Source organism: Echiichthys vipera (genome assembly GCF_963691815.1).
Source record: "Echiichthys vipera genome assembly, chromosome: 5".
Classification (NCBI taxonomy): domain Eukaryota; kingdom Metazoa; phylum Chordata; class Actinopteri; order Perciformes; family Trachinidae; genus Echiichthys; species Echiichthys vipera.
The window spans coordinates 609,019-625,346 of record NC_139830.1 but is presented as its reverse complement, the minus strand read 5'-3'; the positions used below and the strand labels follow the sequence as shown (position 1 = coordinate 625,346).

The following is a 16,328-nucleotide window of genomic DNA, read 5'->3' as shown; positions in this document are numbered from 1 at the left end:
TTAGTTTTTATGTAAATTTTTAGATAAATAATAAAATAATTCTAAATAACTCTTAAAAAAATAAAATAAATATATTATAAAAAATGATTAGAATTCAGTGTTTTGTTTTTGAAGAGTTATTTTCGTTTTGATATCTTGGCAAATTCTTTAAAAATTTAAATAAATAAAGTGTTTTAAAGACTTACCTACTGGCCCCTGCACCAGCTCCTCTCATAGTAAAGTCCATTACAGTGGAAGGAGCCCATTGATGCTTTGTTGTGTGTGTAGGGACTCTTCTTGTGTGTGTGTGTGTGTGTGTGTGTGTGTGTGTGTGTGTGTGTGTGTGTGTGTGTGTGTGTGTGTGTGTGTGTGTGTGTGTGTGTGTGTGTGTGTGTGTGTGTGTGTGTGTGTGTGTGTGTGTGTGTGTGTGTGTGTGTAGGGACTCTTCTCATGCTGCTGCAGAGGTTTGCTGTTATTTTCAGCAGCATTAGTGGTTAAAAAAGACCTTTGAATGCCTTCACCGTGCTGCCCCGAGCTAACCACTGTTAGCCACGTCCTGTTAGCATCTCTCCTGGATTTCTACCTCAATAGTTGTTGCAGAAAAAAACTGTTTTTAACGGTTTTGCATCTTTTTTTTGATTCTCTTTTTAATATTTTTGTTTCTTTTCAGTTGTTTTGCATCTTTTTCTGTAGTTTTGCTCTTTGATGAGGTCGTGTTTTGTCTCTTTGTGGTCAAACTTTATTAAAATGAGACGAGTTTTAATCTTTTAATGTAATAAAATAACAACAGTGATGATTATTGATCAAGAGAATCAGAATCTCCGTGTTTTATTAAAGATTAAAGAGCAGAAAAAGACTAAATTAACTTTACTTTAAAGGTAAAATAATAATAATAATGATGAAGATGAAAAACACACAAACAACAGACTCCTGTATTACGTTTATTTGCATCATATTTTCAGCCTTCACATGGATTAACGATGATATGTAATTATATTTCTGTTCTATTATAAAAAAAATATAGAATCTGTTAAAAAGGTGTTTGTCGACTCTGTTCTCAGGATCGTTCAGTCCACGAGCTTCAGACGCTTCAGACGCTTCAGACGCTTCAGACGCTGAAGACGCTAAACACGTTTGACTAACGACATTAAAGAGCTCCCGCAGCCTGAAGGCGGGTTCAAACCTCCGGATCTGGACTCATTCATGTGTCCCCTCCAAACCTTGTCCCTGGTGCTCCCCTTCACCCCTCCGTCCTGTTTCAGGATGAAAGTCTCTGAATGTTCTCATGTGTCCAGGTCGTTGTTCTCCTCAAAGCAGCTTCAGTCCAAAGCAACTGGACCTGGTTATTTGTCAGGAAGACGTTTCACCTCTGATCCAAGAGGCTTCATCAGTTCATGTACGCATCTGACCAGGACCAGAACCGTGACCGGGACCGGGACCGGGACCGAGACCGGGACCAGGACCAGGACCAGGACCAGACTGGGACTGGACCAGGATGTAGGACCAGGCTGGGACTGAACCAGACTCTATTGAGTCTGAACGACAGCCGTTGGACTCCAATGACTGTCGTTCAGACTCAATAGAGCACTAACGAAGTCCAAACCTACTTCCACCAACGACTGTCACTCTAACGACGGAGCACAAAGGGTTCCAGTGACATCATCGACCTGTGAGAGGTTAAAGACCTGGATCTCACACCAGGTAGTTGGACCAGTCCCAGCCTGGTCCTGGTCCTGGTTTGGTTCTTGCTTTCCGTGGCGGACTCAGACTGTTTTAAGGGCAGGAGCGAAACAAGCGGGTCAAGCGGTGCTGCAGACGCTCTACTGCACCGTTGTGATGAACAGAGAGCTGAGGAAGACAAAGCTCTGGATCTACCCTCAGTCCTGGTTCCTACCCTCACCTGTGGTCATGAAAGCTGGGTCAGGACCCAAAGAACCAGGTCCAGGTCAGGACCCAAAGAACCAGGTCCAGGTCAGGACCCAAAGAACCAGGTCCAGGTCCAAGCGTGTGAACTGTGTTTCCTCAGGAGGGGGTCTGGAGTCTCCCTTAGAGAGAGGGGGAGAAGTTCAGCATCCGTGAGGAACTCGGAGTAGAGCCGCTGCTCCTTTGTGTTGTGGACTTGTGCAGTGCTCTTGTTTGTAGAGGTTCGACACAGCTCTTCAGATCCCCTATCAGGTCCGGTAGATCCTTTAGATATCGAGTAGTCTTGTAGCTCCTGTAGACCAAGAAGTGGTCTTGAGGAGCTACGTTCTGTAGATGTTGACCCTGTAAGTGTTCAGCCCGTTCTTGTAGGTCTCGTAAAGGTCTCACGTGGTCTTGCAGATCTGTCAGAGAGGTCGGTCAGAAGGAGAAGCTCAGTCTGGTGGAAGTGGACGTTGAGGTAGAGCGAGGTCACCCAGCTGAGCGTTAACGTGTGCTGTACTTCAGCAGTTGCCCGGGGTGTTGGACTCCTCTGAGATCTCCTGCAGGTTCGGTGGAGAGGAGCTAATCTTCTGTAGTTGCGAAGCTCCAGATCCACGTTTTCGCAGATCGCAGGACAAAACATCCTTCACAGAGGGAATCATGGTCTTCCCCAAAGCCTGGACGCACACAACACAACACAACACAACACAACACAACACAGGACAACACAACACAACACAACACAACACAACACAACACAACACAACACAACACAACACAACACAACACAACACAACACAACACAACACAACACAACACAGATTAGACTAGAACTGGTGCGCTCACCGGCACAAACGAGAACCACTTAAACCAGGACAACAAACTGCGTGTGCCTCTCTTTTATTTTGAAAGTCCGTGGCTCTGGTCCGTCCTCCTGTACCTGGTTTTCAGCCAGCGCCTCTTTTGCCATGTAGTGTTCTCTCTTCATCTTCATCTCCACCTCGTCGGGGATGTCAGGGACCATGAGGTCGATCACACGGCCGACGAAGAAGACCACGTGCTGAGCGAGAAAGAGAAAGAGGAGGAGGAGGAGCCTTGATCAGGCCTCAGAACGGCTCACACTCGAAAACAGAACTCCAGACAAGGTGCGAGCGACACTGACCTCAAACACGATGACAAACGTCAGCCGTATGGCGAGGAGGTGAAAGTACACGGGGAGGTTTTCGCCGTCTTCATCCCGTAAACCCCGATACCTGCTCAGGACAAAGACACGGCATCTAAGACAGTCACTGTGCTCCGGTTCAGACCAAGTATCTGAAGAGTACAAGACCCAGGAACATAGGACCCGGGGAACATAGGACCAGGGGAACATAGGACCCGGGGAACATAGGACCCAGGGAACATAGGACCCAGGGAACATAGGACCCGGGGAACATAGGACCCAGGGAACATAGGACCCTGGGAACATAGGACCCAGGGAACATAGGACCCAGGGAACATAGGACCCAGGGAACATAGGACCCAGGGAACATAGGACCCTGGGAACATAGGACCCGGGGAACATAGGACCCGGGGAACATAGGACCCAGGGAACATAGGACCCGGGGAACATAGGACCCGGGGAACATAGGACCCTGGGAACATAGGACCCGGGGAACATAGGACCCGGGGAACATAGGACCCAGGGAACATAGGACCCAGGGAACACAGGACTCAGGGAACATAGGACCTGGGGAACATAGGACCCTGGGAACATAGGACCTGGGGAACATAGGACCCTGGGAACACAGGACCCAGGGAACATAGGACCTGGGGAACATAGGACCCGGGGAACATAGGACCCTGGGAACATAGGACCCTGGGAACATAGGACCCAGGATTATAGGACCCTGGGAACATAGGACCCTGGGAACATAGGACCCAGGGAACATAGGACCCTGGGAACATAGGACCCAGGGAACATAGGACCCTGGGAACATAGGACCAAGGGAACATAGGACCCTGGGAACATAGGATGTGGGGAACATAGGACCCTGGGAACATAGGACCCTGGGAACATAGGACCCAGGGAACATAGGACCCAGGGAACATAGGACCCAGGGAACACAGGACCCAGGGAACATAGGACCAAGGGAACATAGGACCCAGGGAACATAGGACCCAGGGAACATAGGATCCAGGGAACATAGGACCCAGGGAACACAGGACCCAGGGAACATAGGACCAAGGGAACATAGGACCCAGGGAACATAGGACCCAGGGAACATAGGACCAAGGGAACATAGGACCCAGGGAACATAGGACCCTGGGAACACAGGACCCAGGGAACATAGGACCCAGGGAACATAGGACCCGGGGAACATAAGACCCGAGGAACATAGGACCCAGGGAACATAGGACCAAGGGAACATGGGACCCTGGGAACATAGGACCCGGGGAACATAGGACCTAGAGAACATAGGACCTGGGGAACAAAGGACCCGGGGAACATAGGACCCTGGGGAACATAGGACCTGGGGAACATAGGACCCTGGGGAACATAAGACCAAGGGAACATAGGACCCTGGGAACATAGGACCCTGGGAACACAGGACCAAGGGAACATAGGACCCAGGGATCATAGGACCTGGGGAACAAAGGACCCAGGGATCATAGGACCCAGGGAACATAGGCCCCGGGGAACATAGGACCCGGGGAACATAGGACCCGGGGAACATAGGACCTGGGAACATAGGACCTGGGAACATAGGACCTGGGGAACATAGGACCCAGGGAACATGGGACCTGGGGAACATGGGACCTGGTAACATAGGACCTGGGGAACATAGGACCCGGGGAACATAGGACCTGGGGAACATAGGACCCTGGGGAACATAGGACCCAGGGAACATAGGACCCGGGGAACATAGGACCCAGGGAGTACAAGACCCAGGGAACATAGGACCAAGGGAACATAGGACCCAGGGAACATAGGACCAAGGGAACATAGGACCTGGGGAACATAGGACCCGGGGAACATAGGACCTGGGGAACATAGGACCCTGGGGAACATAGGACCCAGGGAACATAGGACCCGGGGAACATAAGACCTGGGGAACATAGGACCCGGGAAACATAGGACCCAGGGAACGTAGATACTGTGGGATGCAGGAGGCGAAGTTGCAGTGATGTTGCATACTTGCAGGGTGTGTGATGCTGGCTGTAGTTGCGTGGGGACGTTGCCAGAGTGAAGTTGATGAAGCCGCTCAGGTCGCTGTCTCTGGTGTAGCGGTAGAACTGACGGGGCAGGAAGGACGAGGTGAACGCGATGAGGAACGCCTAAAAACACGGGTTTGGAAAGCGACAGCGTGTTAAGAGCCGGTCCTCACAGAGACAGACACACGGGAACACAGAGAGTCTTACGTTGCAGAGGACGGCCACGTGTGTGATGAACTGCATGATGGGAAACCAGATGCCGATGTCCTGAGCTCGCTCGCCCACCGGACGCCGATATTCAGTCACGAACTTCTGAGCGTCCAGACGAATCTCCACCCAGTTGTTGATGAGAGCGAAGAGAGGAGCGAGAGGACACGCCGCCACGAAGATGGTGATGAAACCAAACTGGATCACTGACGAAGAAGAAGAAGAGGAGGAGGAGTCACGGCCGAGAGTCAGGACACGAGAGTCAAAGATCAATCTGTACAATCTTTATTAAAGTTAGAGGAACGCCATTCAAACGCACGCCCACACGGCTACGCTGCTCCTGGATGCTAACGTCACTTTCATCTGCACTTAGCTGCAACGGCTAACGCTAACGGCTAATGCTAACTGTCAGTCAAACTCCTCTAATCCTTGTTTTGATGCTGTGGTTTTCTGGAGGGGACGGGTTCAAACAGGCTCAAACAGACTCCGGTCTCCTGGAGCTGCTGGGCCGGGTCTGACCAACCTGGCAACCCCACTGCTGGACTTCTTTTTTGTTGTTGAGACGACGAGCTTGAGACTCTAGATGGAGCTGCTCTGATCGTTCTACGCAGACACAGAGCCGGACTCACCCATCTCCAAGTACTCGCTGAAGAGCCCCTCACAGACCAGCAGCTGGTAATCCGCCTCCCAGGGAGAGACCTCCTCCTTGTCCTCCCCCTTCACCTCCACTCCTTCCTCATCCTTCCCCTCTTTCACCACCTTCGGCCGAGGACTGACCTTCCTCTTCTGCCACCATGTCTTCAACTTCCTGCCAAATAATGAGCCGTCAGGTTCAAGAAGAAAAGAGTCAGTTAAACGTGTGCTAAAGTCTTCTCTAGGAGCATAAACATGTGTTAAAGTATCCTCTAGGAGCATAAACGTGTGTTAAAGTGTCCTCTAGGAGCATAAACGTGTGTTAAAGTGTCCTCTAGGAGCATAAACATGTGCTAAAGTGTCCTCTAGGAGCATAAACGTGTGTTAAAGTGTCCTCTAGGAGCATGAACGTGTGCTAAAGTGTCCTCTAGGAGCATAAACGTGTGTTAAAGTGTCCTCTAGGAGCATAAACGTGTGTTAAAGTGTCCTCTAGGAGCATAAACGTGTGCTAAAGTGTCCTCTAGGAGCATGAACGTGTGCTAAAGTGTCCTCTAGGAGCATAAACGTGTGTTAAAGTGTCCTCTAGGAGCATAAACGTGTGCTAAAGTGTCCTCTAGGAGCATAAACGTGTGTTAAAGTGTCCTCTAGGAGCATAAACGTGTGCTAAAGTGTCCTCTAGGAGCATAAACGTGTGTTAAAGTGTCCTCTAGGAGCATAAACGTGTGTTAAAGTGTCCTCTAGGAGCATAAGCGTGTGCTAAAGTGTCCTCTAGGAGCATAAACGTGTGTTAAAGTGTCCTCTAGGAGCATAAACGTGCGCTAAAGTGTCCTCTAGGAGCATAAACGTGTGTTAAAGTGTCCTCTAGGAACATAAACGTGTGTTAAAGTGTCCTCTAGGAGCATAAACGTGTGCTAAAGTGAACTCTAGGAGCATAAACTTGTGCTAAAGTGTCCTCTAGGAGCATAAACGTGTGTTAAAGTGAACTCTAGGAACATAAACGTGTGTTAAAGTGTCCTCTAGGAGCATAAACGTGTGTTAAAGTGTCCTCTAGGAGCATAAACGTGTGCTAAAGTGTTCTCTAGGAGCATAAACGTGTGTTAAAGTGTCCTCTAGGAGCATAAACGTGTGCTAAAGTGAACTCTAGGAGTCTCCAGCTGTTCTATTGTTTGCAAACACTGAAGAAATCCTCTGTTTGCACAAGTTCTTATCTTTACACTTATTTTCTTATTCACACAAAGCACTGTGTGTGTGTGTGTGTGTGTGTGTGTGTGTGTGTGTGTGTGTGTGTGTGTGTGTGTGTGTGTGTGTGTGTGTGTGTGTGTGTGTGTGTGTGTGTGTGTGTATTTACGGCATGATGAACTCCTGGATGTTGTTGATCAGCTGTTTTCCCACCATGATGACGAGCAGCTCCTGAGCGAGCTGGATGAGACAGCCGCCTGTTCCACACTGAGACGACCACAGAGTTCAGACCACTAAAGGTGACCGTTAAGTGTGGACCACTAAAAGAGACGGTTAAGTGTAATAAAGTGTAACAAACTCACGTCTTCGTTGCGAATTCCAAACAGAGTTTTGTAGTTTCCAGGGTAACCGATGAACCTGAACACAAACAAACAAACAAACAAACAAACACATTAAACTAATTTTCTTCTGCATCATTTGAAAGTAAACGTGAGTCTTTAAACACTTTAAACATTAATAAATAAAGTTTGTTTGAGTAATTGTTGTTGTTGTTGTTGTTGTTGTTTCCGTCAGCAGCCTGTAGGAGGCACTGTGGCTCACACTCAACACCTTCGCTTTCATCTCATTTGAATTCGGTTGCTTTTATTTTGAAAGTATCCAAAGAAGGAGAAAGAGAGGACAGGAAGTGGCTGTGATTGGTCGCTGGGCCTCACCTGCCTCTGAAGAAGCCGACGTAAATGGGAGACGAGTAGAAGTTCACGAACTGGAAGATGAAAACTTTGAAGATGAACATGTCTTCGTATTTACTCTGAGTCCGATGCATCTCTGCAGGAACCAACAACACACACGTTTAGGCACCTAGAGTTCACCTTAACACACGTTTAGGCACCTAGAAGACACTTTAACACACGTTTATGCTCCTAGAGGACACTTTAGCACAAGTTTATGCTCCTAGAGGACACTTTAACACACGTTTATGCTCCTAGAGGACACTTTAACACACGTTTATGCTCCTAGAGGACACTTTAACACACGTTTATGCTCCTAGAGGACACTTTAGCACACGTTTATGCTCCTAGAGGACACTTTAACACACGTTTATGCTCCTAGAGGACACTTTAACACACGTTTATGCTCCTAGAGGACACTTTAACACACGTTTATGCTCCAAGAGGACACTTTTACACACGTTTATACTCCTAGAGGACACTTTAACACACGTTTATGCTCCTAGAGGACACTTTAGCACACGTTTATGCTCCTAGAGGACACTTTAACACACGTTTATGCTCCTAGAGGACACTTTAACACACGTTTATGCTCCTAGAGGACACTTTTACACACGTTTATGCTCCTAGAGGACACTTTAACACACGTTTATGCTCCTAGAGGACACTTTTACACACGTTTATGCTCCTAGAGGACACTTTAACACACGTTTATGCTCCTAGAGGACACTTTTACACACGTTTATACTCCTAGAGGACACTTTAGCACACGTTTATGCTCCTAGAGGACACTTTAGCACACGTTTATGCTCCTAGAGGACACTTTAACACACGTTTATGCTCCTAGAGGACACTTTTACACACGTTTATACTCCTAGAGGACACTTTAACACACGTTTATGCTCCTAGAGGACACTTTAGCACACGTTTATGCTCCTAGAGGACACTTTAGCACACGTTTATGCTCGTAGAGGACACTTGGGACTCACCCCAGCGGGTAAAGATCTCGGCCAACGAGGTGTAAACTCTGGACAACATGAGGATGACCAACAGGTTCAACACAGATCCTGAAATACTGGCTATAGTCCCGGCCTGAACACACACACACACACACACACACACACACACACACACACACACACACACACACACACACACACACACACACACACACACACACACACACACACACACACACACACAGATAAATATCAAGTACATACAAAACAGACAGTAACAGAGTGAAGTCAAGACATTGTGGAGTCCCTCTTTTTCCATTAAACCTTGCATAGCTGTAAAGAGTGTGTCGTGCCGTGTGTGTCGTGTGTGTCGTGTCGTGTCGTGTTGTGTTGTGTGTGTCGTGTGTGTCGTGTCGTGTCGTGTTGTGTTGTGTGTGTCGTGTCGTGTCGTGTCGTGTGTGTCGTGTGTGTCGTGTCGTGTCGTGTCGTGTGTGTTGTGTGTGTCGTGTCGTGTCGTGTCGTGTCGTGTGTGTCGTGTGTGTCGTGTGTGTCGTGTCGTGTCGTGTTGTGTTGTGTTGTGTGTGTCGTGTCGTGTCGTGTGTGTTGTGTGTGTCGTGTCGTGTCGTGTCGTGTGTGTCGTGTGTGTCGTGTCGTGTGTGTCGTGTGTGTCGTGTCGTGTCGTGTTGTGTTGTGTTGTGTCGTGTTGTGTCGTGTCGTGTCGTGTGTGTCGTGTGTGTCGTGTGTGTCGTGTCATGTCGTGTTGTGTTGTGTTGTGTGTGTCGTGTCGTGTTGTGTTGTGTTGTGTGTGTCGTGTCGTGTCGTGTTGTGTTGTGTGTGTTGTGTTGTGTCGTGTTGTGTCGTGTCGTGTCATGTTGTGTCGTGTCGTGTCCTGTCGTGTTGTGTGTGTCGTGTCGTGTCCTGTTGTGTTGTGTGTGTCGTGTTGTGTGTGTCGTGTTGTGTCGTGTCGTGTCGTGTCGTGTTGTGTCGTGTCGTGTCGTGTTGTGTTGTGTTGTTCTCACAGAGAAAACTGAGAAGCTCTCAGACTTGTAGATGATGATGGTGAGGATGGTCCGATACAGAATGATGGCGATGAGGAAAATCAGCACCACAGCGACCTGCACACAGACACGGGTGAGGAGAGAGTCCTGAACCGGCCGACGGGCACAGACCCGGGGCCCTCAGAGACGCACACAACAGGAATACCACAGAAGAGAGAGATCCACAAAACAACAATAACACAAACAATCAGGAAGTGCTTCTGCTAAAGAGCTCAAAGGATACAAATAACAATAAGACCTGATAGAACAAGTTAGAACAGGCGTAGCGTCTCCGTCAGCTCCGTTCTCTAACTTGACCCAGTCGTCCTCGCCTACGGGAGTCTCCATCTGTCAGACTGTGACTCCGCCTCATTTCCTCTGACCAAAAAAGGGCATGTATGTGACGTTGGGGGGAGGGGCGTACGTCCATCTGGCTGACGTTTACCTCCGAGAGGAAGTGAGGGCCAGAGGCTAGCTGTCACTCAAGAGGCCACGCCCCTAATTATTCATCAACTTTAACCTCCAATCAAATAAAAACTAGCCTGGTCCAAACTCGGTTGGTGTGTCTCTGCGTTTAGCTGTTGTTTAGACGTCCACCTGCTCCTGATGAGCGTTCAAAGGACCACTGAACGCTCATCGGGTCCACCGCTAACCACCGCTTCATGTCATCGTGTGGGGAACCCTCCAGAGCGTGTGACTGAGTCAGGGGCTGAGGGTCAAAGGTCAGGGGGCTCACCATGACGACGATGATCATGCAGCTGGTCAGAGTCCTGTTGAGTCGTTTGTTTTCAGGAAAGTAAGGTTCCTCCGCTCCAGTCACCGGGTTCCTCGTGGTCATCGGCGCCATGGCCGCGAACTCCGGACGAGGTCGCTCCTGTGGAGGACAGGACATCCACAATCACGAATTCCCCAAAACAGTTTGTGATCAAAGACATTTATGAGCATCAAATACTCATCGATCATAACACGACTTAAGCTAGCCGTGCTACGTCGGTTCAACGCCGGTCAAATACTCATACGCTAACATCAGAGCGACGTGTAACTTTGTGTTTTGACTTTAATCTCCAGTACGTCGATATCTGAACCCATCATCTATCAGTCTGACGACGGTTGAACCTCTGTGGACCGGCGGTGGTTGTTTACGGTCCGATTAGCAACTTTTGGACGTCTCTTAGGCACGAGAACAAAGTTGGAGTTGAGGGATGATGTCTCTTTACACAGATTTCTGCAGACTAGATAAATCATAGTCAGACAACAGCAGATGGGGCCCCAGGTTGCATTTCGGTCGATGTCTTTCACCTCCTTTGCTCTCCAAAGTGACGTTTCACCTGCATGCAACCAACACATGCTCAAACAGGTTGGTCAATATGACCACGTGGCGTTCGATCCCCATTCTCCAGTCCACGTACCGACGCCCCAAACTCCTCCTGAAGGCTGTGCATCGGGGTGATCACAAAACTACCGAGGTACTACATAAGTCCGAGTCCATTTACCGTTTACTCGGACGACCTGAACCTTTGTCCCGTTGCTACAGATTCTACAGGTGTTTCGTCAGGTGCGACACGAACCTCGATGTCCTGGAATTCGGAGCAGTCCCAGCGGTGAGACAGACCTGAACACTTCCTCTTCCAGTACTCCAGGAAGGTGACGGCCCACAGAGACATGAAGACGCTGAGGAACACCGTCCCCTCATTATCAAACAGGATTCCCGCCTGCAGAGAGAGACACAGGGGACCAATGAAGAATGAAGTAGGTGTGTTGTTAGGGCGCACTGACGCTGTCCATCCGTACCGCGCCCCGTGCCCCGTGCTTTAGCGTGATTGTCATTTCCTCTGACCGCAAAAGGGCATGTATGTGACATTGGGGGTTGATGCATTGACAGTGCGGCTATTTAATTAGCATAACAGAGCTATCGCTAACACAGTGTGTTCTTAAACCATCTTGTTACTATGGAAACACAACCACACGAATGACCAGAGTCCAGGTGCAGATGACGGAGTTAACATGCTAATGATGCTAATCCTGACAACTAGCCTCCGAGGAGAAGTGAGGGTCAGAGGTTAGCTGTCACTCAAGAGGCCATGCCCCTAATTATTCATAAACTTCAGTGTTGTCATGGAGACCTGATCTAAACACACAGACCAGAATGTTCTTTTGTCCTTAAACAGGTTTAATGATGCTGTGTAAACGGCTGTTTAACATGAATCCTGCCCCTAGTGGACACTCAGAGAACTGACGCTGACCCAGCTTCCTGATTGGACCAAACAGGAAGCTGTGGGCGGGGCTCTACACAGACTGTGAGCACGCTCAAATGTGATTGGTCAGTATAACAAATGGACTACAAGCAGAAAGCAGAACGCTTCAGATACCCAAACCTTCTCCTGCTGCCTTCAGGTTCTACGTTCATGTGTGTTTATAGCGATTACCTTGAAGGTGACGCAGGTGCTGGAGTAGTTCCAGTAGGTGCAGATGTTACAGAGAGGACACATGAGGAAGCTGTCCTTACTGTCACACAACTCCTTCCTACACACACACACACACACACACACACACACACAGACACACAGATGAATATCAGGTAGATACAGAACAGTAACAGAGTGAAGTCCAGACATTGTGGAGTCCCTCAGGGAAGCGTCCTGGAGCCTCTGCTCCTCCATTAGACCTGATATAAATAAGAAACAGTTCAGCTGTGTTGTTGTTGTTGTCGTTTATCTCCTGTTACCATGCGGACGATCTGCGAGGGTCTTTACTGACATTACATGAGTGGATAAAGTCGAGTGTCGTCAGCGTATTAGCTGAGAGAAATATGTTGCTAAACGATTTCTCCAAGAGGAACAATTGTCAAGATCTGGTTCTGTCAGTTCCCTCCTCTCTTCCGTTCTGTGTGAGTTTGTCTCCCCCTGTCTGTGTTTCCCTGCATGTTCTCTCCCTCGTCTCTGTGGAGGTCCGGTAGGCGTTCCCCCCAAAGCTGCAGCCTGTTATGCTGATTACCCCACCACCTCAAATACCTGCAGCTGACAGGCATGCAGCGCCGGACCGTCGTCGACCCTGTATGGGTAAAACTATTCCCCCGGACTGGCGTCCCCCCCTTTCTCGTTGTGGTTTCACGCTCCCTGTCGTAAGTTGATTAATCGTGTTTGTTTCCTGTGTTCCCGTTTCCCGTTTCCCGTCCGTCTCCTGATTTCCGTCGTCGTCCTGTTCCTGTTGTTCCCGTGTTCGTTAGTTAGTCTTTGTGTTTGTTTACTCTGTAGTAAGCCTGTGAATGTTCTCATTCGGCCAGGTCGTCGTTATCCTCAAAGCAATTTCAGTCAAAAAACAACTGGACTGGTTGTTTGTCTAGGAAGACCTTTCACCTCTCATCCAAGAGGCTTCATCAGTTCATGTACGCATCTGACCAGGCTGGGACTGGTCCAACTAACTGGTGTGGAGATCCAGGTCTTTAACCTCTCACAGGCCGATGATGTCACTGACACCCTTTGTGCTCCATGTGCCCACGCCCGTCGTTAGAGTGACAGTCGGTGGTGGGCAGTTGGTTTTGACGTCGTTAGTGCTCTATTGAGTCTGAACGACAGTCGTTGGGGTCACCCGGGCCATGTGTGGACAGTTGTCCTTTGAGGTCAGATTGTTGGATGAAGGGATGAAAGGGCGGCATTGTAAATTGGAGATAAGTGGTGTCTCAGACCCCCTCCTCTGTTTAGTGATGGTTTCTCCACTTTTACATAGATGCTTCTTTTACTCCTCTTTCAAACCATCTGTCCTCTCTGTCCAAGATTTGGACATTGTTGTCATCAAAGGAGTGGGCTTTCTCCTTGAGGTGTGAGTGGGCAGCCGAGTCCAGGCCTGAGGAGTTAGCTCTCCTGTGTCGGGCCGTGCGCTTATGCAGTGGTTGTTTTGTTTCTCCAATGTAAAGATCTTTGCATTCCTCGTTACATTGTAGTGTTTTTGCGTTTGTCCGTTCTTTATATTAAATGTTTATTTTGTAACTTTACTTTTTGTCTGCTTCTGCATTGGGTCCACCTTTGTGTTCTACCTGAACCGTTCATGACAACAATGGAGGTAGAACAGAATAACGTTTAAGATGAATCCCTCAGGTGATGATCACAGACACAGAGTGTGGGATTCTGAGTTCTGAGATCTTTATTTTTGGCCTTTTAAAACAAACTGTGTGACTTTAAAAGTGAGAGCCTAACTGAGTTCATACTTACGCTGGAACGTCCGTGGCCATGAGCCAGAACCCAAACAAGAAGACCACGGTCCCGACGACAGACGCCGGCAGCAGCCAGCCGGTGTAGAAACCTGCGGTCAGACACAAACACTCGTTAAAACTGATAAATGATAAATGGACTTGTACTTATTTAGCGCCTTTCTAGTCTTCTGACTACTCAAGGTGCTTTCACAGTGTTTGTCACATTCACACAGACGTTCACACCCATGAGCAGCACGGGGAGCAATTCAGGGTTCAGTGTCTTGCCCAAGGACACTTCAACATGTGGACCGGGGGAGCGTGGGAACGAACCGCCAATCTCTCGAACTGAGGATGACCCACTCTTCCACTGAGCCCCAACGCCCCATTGTGGTAATTGTTGCAAGTGATGATATGGAGATGTATCGCAGAAATACCCGCTGACGCCGTCTTGTTGCATATAAAAATGTTAACACAGCATCTTTTAAGTCTCTAGATCCTCCAGCTAATGTGAGAAACCTCCTGAAATGCACAGAGCAATAGGATACAAGATACCGAAGTCATGTAAGATATTCTATTTGGGAAATCTAACACAAGACATGATACAAAAAGAAGATGAGTATCTTGTTAAAGTTCTGCTATCTGCTAGTAAAAAAGCCATTACAAGACTATGGTACAAAACAGAACCACTGACCGAGGAGCAGTGGGTGAGAACTGTGGAAGAAATACATGTAATGGAAACAATGACACATAAACTACGACTTCAAGAGACACAATTTCAGGATAAACGGGAAAAATGGACGGATTATAGAACACAGGAGGAGGACGTCACCAATACCCCTGGACAATAATGACACAGATACGTGATTTTCCGCCTTATGGAGTGAGTGAAACTTGACATTGTTACTGATCAAAAGAAACTCAAATAACAAACCTTTAAAAAAGAAAAACACGCACAAAGAGGACACCAACACCACCACCATTGGACATGAAGGCCACTGCTACGAATATGATTGTTTGGAGAAGTATGTGAACCCTGACACTGTAATTATTGTTTGAAAATTTCAATAAAAAATAAGTTTAAAAAAAAAAGAAACGCACAGAGCTTCACTTTTTAGAGTGCGAGAGGACAAAGACAGGACAGAAACATCTGGTTCTCATTCAGAGGTTTCTGTAAAAGGTTGATCTGGGGGCTCCCCACCCCGGGGCTCAAACACACGCACCAGTCATGAGGCCCTCTTCTCCCCAAAACAGGACGTTTCAAACCAAACCTCCTGTGAGTTCACACGTCTAAGTTAACTGTGTTACCGTTAGCAGGGGTTAGTCACGAGTGTGGCTCCATACTGACCCAGCCAGGCGAAGTAAAGCGCGACCTTCTCTCCGAAGTATTCCCTGATGTGATCCAGAGGTTGGTATCGTCTCCAGGAGGACCACGTGGCCCAGTACGAATACAGGATCTCTCTCAGGGATAAAGACTCGGGGGGCACCGGGGGGGTCGGCAGCTGGAAGCCGCCCTGCAAACAAAAGCACAAAAGTCAGTTGGTTCTTTTACATTTGAAGCTTCTCTTGAGGTCTTTGAATGAAGCTTTGATCTCCCTCCAGCTGCTTCTTCAGGTGTTTGTAATGAAATGAGGAGGAAACAGACAGATAACGCTCCGAGGATCAGCTGTCCTTCGTCTGAAACAGGGCGTCTGATGAAAGCTTGTAGACGAAGGGCAGCTGATACTGCGTTATTAAGTAAGACTGCACAGTGAAGCTCAAACATCCAACAGGAGAAACAACATCTCTTTGAGTCTTACGTCACATTTCTGCACGTTTTGTGAAGCCGGTGAAGGTTCTCATGTGTCCAGGTCGTCGTTCTCCTCAAAGCAACTTCAGTCCAAAGCAACTGGACTTGGTTCTGTGTCAGGAAGACGTTTCACCTCTGATCCAAGAGGCTTCATCAGTTCATGTACACATCTGACCAGGACCAGGACCAGGACCAGGACCAGGACCAGGACCAGGACCAGGCTGGGATTGGACCAGGACCAGGACCAGGCTGGGACTGGTCCAACTACCTGGTGTGGAGATCCAGGTCTTTAACCTCTCCCAGGCCGATGATGTCACTGGAACCCTTTGTGCACCGTCGTTAGAGTGACAGTCGTTGGTGGAAGTAGGTCTGGACTTGGTTAGTGCTGGTCCAGTCCCAGCCTGGTCCTGGTCCTGGTTCTGGTCCTGGTCCTGGTCCAGGCGTTGGTGGAAGTAGGTCTGGACTTTGGTTGTTCTTTGAGGTTAGATTGTTGAATCTCCTTTCATCCCTTCCCAGGAGATTCAACGATCCAAC

General features: G+C 48.5%; 1 protein-coding gene across 1 annotated transcript in view; it reads right to left on the bottom strand.

The window, feature by feature from the left end:
* Positions 1–2,402: 2,402 nt before the first annotated feature.
* ano7 (anoctamin 7) overlaps positions 2,403–16,328 on the bottom strand; it is a gene marked incomplete at its 3' end in the record, with an annotated part of 51,179 nt that continues 37,253 nt past the window's right edge. The window contains exons 8-23 of the mRNA XM_083914140.1: positions 15,354–15,519; positions 14,028–14,118; positions 12,246–12,342; positions 11,388–11,531; positions 10,556–10,693; positions 9,802–9,897; positions 8,813–8,915; positions 7,809–7,920; positions 7,458–7,512; positions 7,265–7,362; positions 5,913–6,091; positions 5,284–5,489; positions 5,060–5,199; positions 3,044–3,134; positions 2,822–2,941; positions 2,403–2,558 (exon numbers count right to left, since the gene is read on the bottom strand). Of these exons, the coding sequence (XP_083770266.1) occupies positions 2,403–2,558; positions 2,822–2,941; positions 3,044–3,134; positions 5,060–5,199; positions 5,284–5,489; positions 5,913–6,091; positions 7,265–7,362; positions 7,458–7,512; positions 7,809–7,920; positions 8,813–8,915; positions 9,802–9,897; positions 10,556–10,693; positions 11,388–11,531; positions 12,246–12,342; positions 14,028–14,118; positions 15,354–15,519 (1,992 nt within the window). The remainder of the gene's footprint in view (positions 2,559–2,821; positions 2,942–3,043; positions 3,135–5,059; positions 5,200–5,283; positions 5,490–5,912; positions 6,092–7,264; positions 7,363–7,457; positions 7,513–7,808; positions 7,921–8,812; positions 8,916–9,801; positions 9,898–10,555; positions 10,694–11,387; positions 11,532–12,245; positions 12,343–14,027; positions 14,119–15,353; positions 15,520–16,328) is intronic.